This window comes from Manis pentadactyla, chromosome 2, assembly GCF_030020395.1.
Source record: "Manis pentadactyla isolate mManPen7 chromosome 2, mManPen7.hap1, whole genome shotgun sequence".
Classification (NCBI taxonomy): domain Eukaryota; kingdom Metazoa; phylum Chordata; class Mammalia; order Pholidota; family Manidae; genus Manis; species Manis pentadactyla.
Genome location: NC_080020.1, coordinates 178244039 through 178254353, shown reverse-complemented (window position 1 = coordinate 178254353; position 10315 = coordinate 178244039). Strand labels below are relative to the sequence as shown.

Below are 10315 nucleotides of genomic sequence, written 5' to 3'. Positions count from 1 at the left end.
GTTATTTTTATATATCATGCTGACTTTACTAAGTCCTTTCAGTCAGAAAACTCATCACTTTTGATCCATTTTTGATGATTTCCTTCTTCCATTTTCTTCCTAAAACCCTTAGCATTCAGGTGTTAGACCTCCTAGAATGGGTGCTTTCTAAATTAAACTTTCCAAGAGTTCTTTTATATGTCATCCGATCTTTGTTTCAAGGATTCACTGTCTCATATCCCTCAGGATAATAACAAATGGTATTTTTTTTAACTTGTAAAGATTTTACTGGTCTTGCATAACCTTCTCCAAGTTTCCTTTTTTGGGTTTGGCTTCATCTTTATATTCCACATTAGAGGTTTTCTTCTAATGTCTTGTGATACTTGGCGCTCTGCTTCTGTGGAAAGGGCACTGGGACCTCCACATACATGGTGGGGCTACTGTCTGTGGGTTCTATTTGAGTGGTTTGGTGGGACCACTGCTTTGGGGAGATCACACTCCCCAAACACGGGCTTTTCCCATCTCTTACCTGGAGGGCATTTGAGTCTAACTGCCAGGGAATCTAGGTCAGGGAAGAAGACTCGAGGTATCAAAATGCATATATGCTTATCTTATTCCCCAACATCACACACACACATGTATGCCTCCTGTTTCCCAGCCTAGAGATTCTATTTTGCCCTCTCCAAACTCCCACGCTAAAGTACAAGACTGTCTGAAGAAAATACCATGGAAGGAGATCTGGTGTCTTAATTGTTTCTTAAACAGACTTTAAGCAATTCTTCTGTTTTTAGTCTCATCTTCACCCCCAATTTGTTATCTTGTGCCACCAATTTCTGAGCCCTTCAGGGACTCTGCATTATAAACGAGGTTGCTTCTCAGCTTTCCAAGTTCATAGCTTAAAATTCATTTTTTTCTCCTGTCTGCGAAGTCAGTTTACTGACTTATAAGTTGCCAGATTTAACTGCTGTCCTCTCTGCTATTTGCTTTGTCCCTGTGGGTTAATAAACTTTTTACTTTTTTATCCATGTAATTTCACTGGAATTTTGGAAACAAAATTTAATCTGTCACTAATTGTTTTTAAGTTTTACTTATATATGTTAAATATTCTGAAAATTTTAAAGTAGGTATATAGTACATGATCTTTTATAATAACTTTTCCTCTCTCACTATTATAGCTTCAGAAAGCAGAAAAAAAAGAACTTGGTCAATTAAAGACAAAATTAGGGGCTTGATCAATGTTTAGAAAAGTTGCTCTGAAACACAAACATATTTCTCCATTCTGGGACTATAGGGAAATATATAAGTAAAAGCAATTTATCTCAAACACTGGAAAACAAACTCAAAGCTTAGTTAATGTCTTCAATGTAAATAGCATCACTTCTATACCAAAGGATGCATTTAATTTCCTTCCACTATCAGGTGATTAACATGTAATTTTAAGTTATATTTTATATTTACTTAATTCAAGTAGTCATCATTTATATATATATCTTCCTATCACTCCAGCCTTTTTCTTTCCTTCTTTTGAAAACTGGCTGCTCTCTGTGCTGCCGCCACCAGCCTGGTCTTGTCACACTCAAATCTGATGCCAGCCCACAGGACTCCATCAGGGTTCTCTGGCAATGGTGAAGGAGACACAGAAGGGATAACAAACACTTGCAGCAGTACACCTGCAACAGTTTCAGGTCTCGAGTCTCAGGCCTAACTCTCTTCCAAAAAGACCTGGCCTGTTCTTTAAGCTAGAGTACCACCCTACTTTCTGAAACAAAATGCAAAGACAGTATTGCCTTGAAATGAAGGAAGATAAAGGATAATGTGAACTTCTATTTAAATGCCAAAGTAGCTACACTTCGGACCTTACATAACACACAACCAAAATCATTTGTTTTATATCTTGTGTGGGAAATCATCCTATAGAAGCCTCTAGTCGTAACTGAAAAACTACAAACCTTTTTCTCTGATATCTTTGCCTCTCCTTTGGATTCTCTAGTATCACTAGCTTGTAGTTAAAACTCCGAACACATCAAAAAGCTAGTATTTTTGCTTTAGGGACAGAGTAGAGAAGAGCAGCTGAGTAGTGCTCCTACTGGGAAGCAACACTGGTAGGAAATCCTCATACCTACTCAACTGGAAGCTAAGCTGTTGCTCCAATTTCTACCTAATTTTCCAAGGCTCACCATAACTGTAGTCCCCATCTCTGTAGAGCCTTGCCTCAGAACACATGAACTTGGAAAAAGAAGCGGGGAAAATAATCATTTACATTGCCTAGCTGGTGAGTTTAAGGTGGGCAGGCTCTCCATTTCTGTTGTCCTCATGAAGCCATGCTTCCGGATTCATAGCTGAAATTCATGAACACACATTTCCCACACAAGTATTTTCAAGCACATTCATTTTTAAATGAACCTGAAGAATATAACCTAGCTGGAATTTGGGAGACTGCCAACAATAAGTAAAAGTTATTAGTTCTACTCTTTTGGAATTATATCAATCACTGAAAATACTAATTTTTGAGAACTGTTTATTATTAACAATTATAAGAACACTGTAAAACTTAAAATGTGGAGCAACTGGGCAAAATTAAATATATAAATGTAAATTTCTATGGTAATAAAACAAGGAATTCTCTGTTAAGTGCTTTTTAAAACATAAACGAATAAAGAACCAGCTCCTTTGTACTTACAGCACAGAATTCTTCAAAGGATATTCTTCCATCTCCATCTTTATCTGCATTTATTATGGTTTTGTCTACAATTTGCTGTAATTGTGTATCTTTCAGATTGTTCCCCACCATCATCTTCAGCACCTGGAAGAGTTCCCCATTGGAAATATAGCCATCTTTATCCATGTCATAGATACGGAAAGCAACTAAAAAAAGAGTAAGGAAAATCAATGGAAATTGTAAGGCAATCACAAGCGAATACTTTCAGTGAGAAAGACAGTTGCCAAACACCAAGAATTATAACTACAGGAAGGCTCCTTCCTTTATACTGATGCTGCCTTTCAGGTACAGTTTAACATAGTTGGTTAAGATTACAGGGATGCAGTCAAGACTGCTTGGACCATTTAGTGTGGCCTAGTAACCTCACCAAGCTTCAATTTCTGCACATATAAAACTGGGGCTAATAAGTTCCAATCTCTCGGGTTATTTAGTGTACTCATGAGCTGACACATGTGAACTGCTTAGAATATTGATCCACAGCAAAAGCTCAACAGAAGAGCAATTGCTATTACTGTTAATTCTCATTTATATTGAGTTCATTTGCAAAGCATGTTTGCATATACCCAGTATCTAAAGAACTGTGAATAAAATGTCTCTCTAGTAGAGACATAATTTTAAAAAGTATCAGATGTTCACTATAATAGAGGCTGTCTGCATAAATTAAAATCTTGGACTTCTGGCTAATATTTCTGAATACAATGTGTTTGAGTTAACCTAATTATGTTAGAACATTTCTTCCCACTTTTATCAAAAAACCTTCAGCCAAGACATACATTTTATATAGCTGTTTTCAGTAGAAGGAAATTATGTTTTCTTTCTATCCAACTAAAAAGCAACGACGACACATTGTTAAAAAAAAAAAAAAAACTAATTGCAAATTACCTAAAAGGGATCACGGGAAGATGGCGGCATGAGTAGTTCAGAGGAAATCTCCTCCCCAAAACATATATATTTATGAAAATACAAAAAATACAACTATTCCTAAAAGAGACACCAATGGATGCAGTACAACAGCCAGGATACATCCACATCTGTGAGAACTCAGCATCACACGAAGGGGGTAAGATACAAGCCGCGGCCAGGCAAGACCCGAATGCTCCCCCACCCCAAAACTCGGCAGGAAGAAAGGGGTCGGAACGGGGAGGGAATGAAAGCCCAGGACTGCTAAACAACCAACTCTAGAAATCCCCACCCAGACCGCAGACACAAGATGCACGGGGTGCTGGATATTAGAGAAACGGAAAAGCAAAACCTGTGGGCAGGTCCCCGCAACCGGCGCCCCTGAGACAAAGAAAAGCAAGTACTTTCTGCAAGTCTTAAAGAGACAGGGACCCCATGGCTGGACCAAGTTGTCCTGGCACACTTAGCAAGCAGCTGGGAATCCCAGGGAAACTTAGGCACCCTAAACCCCAGGGAGGCAGTGCAGTTCTGAAGCCCCTCACGGCACTAAGCAGCCGGCCAGTCGTTCCTCCAACTGGCGCAGACCCCAACACACCGACCCAGTAGCGGGAGACTGGCAGCACATGCCAGGGACAGCGGCACCAGAAGGGACCAGGAGCAGATCCGTGCACCAACGGCGCCAGAGGGTACGAGGGAGAGGCTTGTGTGAGCCCACAGCAGCACGACCGAACAGCCCGGGCACGGCTTGCACAAACCGGCGGCAGTGGAGCCAGAGGAGCCCGGTAGAGGCCTGTGCAGGAGAGCCCCGTGCACACTTGCAGCAGAGCCAGAGGGAGCAGGCACACTCCCAGCAGCCAACCGGAATCCCAGCCCAACGCATAACCGCCCAGGCCAGACCCAAAGGCCACTGCTGGCACACAGCTGCCTGGCAGGGCCGCTGCTAGCACAGAGGAGCACACCTGGTGTGCCTGCCACTCCCTGAAGGGCTCCGTGCTGCTCTGACGGACACCCCGCCCACAGCAGCTTAGGGGACTAACCCGGTGGCTGCTCCAGGAGTGCAGGTAACCGTCAAAGGCGGCGGAGAAGGGCAAGGCATCCAGCAAGCAGGAAAGGACTTTCTTCTCCCAGCTGACACACCTGCAACCTGCCTACAGCCACCGCTATCACCATGAAAAGGCAAAAAATTTAGTCCAGTCCAAGATAGTTCAAACAACACCTGAGAAAGGATCTGAAGAGGCAGACCTAACCAGTCTCCCTGAAAAAGAATTCAAAATAAAAATCATAAACATGCTGACTGCAGAGAAATATGCAAGAGCTAAGGGATGAAGTCCGGAGGGAGATTACAGATGTCCAGAGGGAGATTACAGAAGTGAAACAAACTCTGGAAGGATTTATAAGCAGAATGGATAAGATGCAAGAAGCCATTGATGGAACAGAAACCAAAGTACAGGAACGCATAGAAGCTGACGCAGAGAGAGATAAAAGGCTCTCCAGGAATGAAACAATAGTAAGAGAACTGTGTGACCAATCCATAAGGAACAATATCTGCATTATAGGGGTACCAGAGGAATAAGAGAGAGAAAAAGGGATAGAAACTGTCTTTGAAGAAATAATTGCTGAAAAGTTCCCCAAACTGGGGGAGAAAATAGTCGATCAGACCATGGAGGCCCACAGAACTCCCAACACAAGGGACCCAAGGAGGACAACACTAAGACACATAATAATTAAAATGGCAAAGATCAAGGACAAGGACAGAGTATTAAAGGCAGCCAGAGAGACAAAAAAGGTCACCTACAAAGGAAAACCCATCAGGCTAACATCAGACTTCTCAACAGAAACCTTACAGGCCAGAAGAGAATGGCATGATATATTTAATGCAATGAAACAGAAGGGCCCTGAACCAAGGATACTGTATCCAGCATGATTATCATTTAAATATGAAGGAGGAATTAAACAATTCCCAGAGAAGCAAAAGTTGAGGGAATTTGCCTCCCACAAACCACCTCTACAGCGTATCTTAGAGGGACTGCTCTAGATGGGAGCACTCCTAAAAAGAGCACAGAACAAAACACCCAACATATGGAGAATGGAGGAGGAGGAAAAAGAAAGGAAAGAAATAATCACCAAACTGTGTTTATAACAGCTCAATAAGCGAGTTAAGTCAGACAGTAAGGTAGTAAACAAGCTAACCTTGAACCTTTGGTAACCACGAATCTAAAGCCTGCAATGGCAATAAGTACATATCTTTCAATAATCACCCTAAATGTAAATGGACTGAATGCACCAATCACAAGACACAAAGTAATAGAATGGATAAAAAAGCAAGACCCATCTATATGCAGCTTACAAGAGACACCTCAAACCCAAAGACATGCACAGATTAAAAGTCAAGGGATGGAGAAAGATATTTCATGCAAACAACAGAGAGAAAAAAGCAGGTGTTGCAATACTACTATAAGACAAAATAGACTTCAAAATAAAGAAAGTAACAAGAGATAAAGGAAGAAGGACATTATATAATGATAAAGGGCTCAGTCCAACAAGAGGATATAACCATTATAAACATATATGCACCCCATACAGGAGCACTAATATACGTCAAACAAATACTAACAGAATTAAAGGAGGAAATATAATGCAATGCATTCATTTTGGGAGACTTCAACACACCACTCACTCCAAAGGACAGATCCACCAGACAGAAAATAAGTAAGGACACAGAGGCACTGAACAACACAGTAGAGCAGATGGACCTAATAGACATCTATAGAACTCTACATCCAAAAGCAACAGGATACACATTCTTCTCAAGTGCACATGGAACATTCTCCAGAATAGACCACATACTAGGCCACAAAAAGAGCCCCAGTAAATTCAAAAAGACTGAAATCCTACCAACCAACTTTTCAGACCACAAAGGTATAAAACTAGAAATAAATTGTACAAAGAAAGCAAAAAGGCTCACAAATACAAGGAGCCTTAACAACATGCTCCTAAATAATCAATGGATTCAACGACCAAATTAAAATAGAGATCCAGCAGTATATGGAAACAAATGACAACAACAACACAATGCCCCAACTTCTGTGGGACACAGCAAAAGCAGTCTTAAGAGGAAAGTATATAGCAATCCAGGCATATTTAAAGAAGGAAGAACAATCCCAAATGAATAGTCTAATGTCACAATTATCGAAATTGGAAAAAGAAGAACAAATGAGGCCTAAGGTCAGCAGACGGAGGGACATAATAAAGATCAGAGAAGAAATAAATAAAATTGAGAAGACTAAAACAACAGGAAAGATCAATGAAACCAAGAGCTGGTTCTTCGAGAAAATAAACAAAATAAATAAGCCTCTAGCCAGACTTATTAAGAGAAAAAGAGAATCAACACACATCAACAGAATCAGAAACGAGAAAGGAAAAATCATGATGGACCCCACAGAAATACAGAGAATTATTAGTGAATACTATGAAAACCTATATGCTCACAAGTTGGAAAACTTTCCAAGATTGACCCAGAAAGAAACAGAAAATCTAAACAGACCAATTACCAGCAACGAAATTGAATCGGTAATAAAAAAACTACCCAAGAACAAAACTCCTGGGCCAGATGGATTTACGTCAGAATTTTATCAGACATACAGAGAAGACATAACACCCATTCTCCTTAAAGTTTTCCAAAAAATAGAAGAGGAGGGAATACTCCCAAACTCATTCTATGAAGCCAACATCACCCTAATACCAAAACCAGGCAAAGACCCCACCAAAAAAGAAAACTACAGACCAATATCCCTGATGAACATAGATGCAAAAATACTCAACAAAATATTAGCAAACCGAATTCAAAAGTATATCAAAAGGATCATACACCATGACCAAGTGGGATACATCCAAGGGATGCAAGGATGGTACAACATTCGAAAATCCATCAACATCATCCACCACATCAACAAAAAGAAGGACAAAAACCACATGATCATCTCCATAGATGCTGAAGAAGCATTTGACAAAATTCAACATCCATTCATGATAAAAAACCTCAACAAAATGGGCATAGAGGGCAAGTACCTCAACATAATAAAGGCCATATATGATAAACCCACAGCTAACATCATACTGAACAGTGAGAGGCTGAAAGCTTTTCCTCTGAGATCCGGAACAAGACAGGGATGCCCACTCTCCCCACTGTTATTAAACATAGTACTGGAGGTCCTAGCCACGGCAATCAGACAAAACAAAAAAATACAAGGAATCCAGATTGGTAAAGAAGAAGTTAAACTGTCACTATTTGCAGATGACATGATATTGTACATAAAAAGCCCTAAAGACTCCACTGCAAAACTACTAGAACTAATATCGGAATTCAGCAAAGTTGCAGGATACAAAATTAACACACAGAAATCTGTAGCTTTCCTATACACTAACAATGAACTAACAGAAAGATAAATCAGGAAAACAATTCCATTCACAAAAGCATCCAAAAGAATAAAATACCTAGGAATAAAACTAACCAAGGAAGTGAAAGACCTATACCCTAAAAACTACAAGACACTCAAGAGAAATTAAAGAGGTCACTAACAAATGGAAGCTCATCCCATGCTCCTGGCTAGGAAGAATTAATATTGTCAAAATGGCCATCCTGCCCAAAGCAATATACAGATTTGATGCAATCCCTATCAAATTACCAACAGCATTCTTCAATGAACTGGAACAAATAGTTCAAAAATTCATATGGAACCGCCAAAGACCCCAAATAGCCAAAGCGATCCTGAGAAGGAAGAATACAGTGGGGGGGATCTCACTCCCCAACTTCAAGCTCTACTACAAGCCACAGTAATCAAGACAATTTGGTACTGGCACAAGAACAGAGCCACAGACCAGTGGAACAGACTAGAGACTCCAGACATTAACCCAAACATATATGGCCAATTAATATACGATAAAGGAGCCATGGACATACAATGGGGAAATGACAGTCTCTTCAACAGATGGTGCTGGCAAAACTGGACAGCTACATGTAAGAGAATGAAACTGGATCACTGTCTAACCCCATACACGAAAGTAAATTCAAAATGGATCAAAGACCTGAATGTAAGTCATGAAACCATAAAACACTTAGAAAAAAAACATAGGCAAAAATCTCATGGACATTAACATGAGTGACTTGTTCATGAACATTATCTCCCCAGGCAAGGGAAACAAAGGCAAAAATGAACAAGTGGGACTATATCAAGCAGAAAAGCTTCTGTACAGCAAAGGACAACATTAATAGAACAAAAAGGTATCCTACAGTATGGGAGAACATATTCATAAATGACAGATCCGATAAAGGATTGACATCCAAAATATATAAAGAGCTCACATGCCTCAACAAACAAAAAGCAAACAATCCAATTACAAAATGGGCAGAGGAGCTGAATAGACAGTTCTCTAAAGAAGAAATCCAGATAGCCAACAGGCACATGAAAAGATGCTCCATATCACTAATCATCAGAGAAGTGCAAATTAAAACCACAATGAGATATCACCTCACACCAGTAAGGATCACCATCATCAAAAAGACAAACAACAACAAATGTTGGCGAGGTTGTGGAGAAAGGGAACCCTCCTACACGGCTGGTGTAAATGTAAATTAGTTCAACCATTGTGGAAAGCAGTATGGAGGTTCCCCAAAATGCTCAAAATAGAAATACCATTTGACACAGGAATTCCACTTCTAGGAATTTATTCTAAGAATGCAGCACTCCAGTTTGAAAAAGACAGATGCACCCCTGTTTCTTGCTGCACTACTTAAAATAGGCAAGATATGGAAGCAACCTAAATGTCCATCAGTAGATGAATGGATAAAGAAGATGTGGTACATATACACAATGGAATATTACTCAGCTGTAAGAAAAAAACAGATCCTACCATTCGCAACAACATGGATGGAGCTAGAGGGTATTATGCTCAGTGAAATAAGCCAGGCGGAGAAAGACAAGTACCAGTAATTTCACTCTTATGTGGAGTGTAAGAACAAAGGAAAACTGAAGGAACAAAACAGCAGCAGAATCACAGAACCCAAGAATGGACTAATAGTTACCAAAGGGAAAGGGACTGGGGAGGACGGGTGGGAAGGGAGGGATAAGGGCGGGGAAAAAGAAAGAGGGCATTACTATTAGCATGTATAGTGCGTGGGGGGCATGGGGAGGGCTGTGCAACACAGAGAAGACAAGTAGTGATTTTACAGCATCTCACTACGCTGATGGTCAGTGACTGTGTTGGTGAAGGGGGGAGCCTAGTAAACATAATGTTCTTCATGTAATTGTAGATTAATGATACCAAAATAAATGAATGAATGAATGAATGAATGAATGAAACGGATGTGTGATATTCCCCCTGACTTAAAAAAAGAAAAAAATTTACCTAAAAGGATTTTCTCCAGAATGTAAAATTTGCTATGTCTACTAAAGGACCTAGAATAGAAGACTTCTTTAGAGTATTTTAAAAGGAGGTTATAATGCAGTATAGAATAGTAGTGTTGTAAGAGGAAGAATGAGCTCAATGAAGAAAAATACTTACACCTCAACTTCTGCTCCTTATCTCCTTTGACACTGAACTGAGAGACTCCCTCAATGAATTCTGAATAGAAAAATGTTTATAAATCAGAAGTTTCCACTTTTATTTATAGAAAAGCAATACACACCCACACAAAATTTACATTTCCACCAAAGGATA

At 39.9% G+C, this 10315-nt stretch overlaps 1 protein-coding gene across 1 annotated transcript in view; it reads right to left on the bottom strand.

Annotated features, from left to right (window-relative positions):
• PPP3R1 (protein phosphatase 3 regulatory subunit B, alpha) overlaps positions 1–10315 on the bottom strand; it is an 80969-nt gene that overhangs the window by 3437 nt on the left and 67217 nt on the right. Inside the window, exons 4-5 of the mRNA XM_036908224.2 lie at positions 10160–10219; positions 2660–2844 (exon numbers count right to left, since the gene is read on the bottom strand). Coding sequence (XP_036764119.1) covers positions 2660–2844; positions 10160–10219 — 245 coding nt within the window. The remainder of the gene's footprint in view (positions 1–2659; positions 2845–10159; positions 10220–10315) is intronic.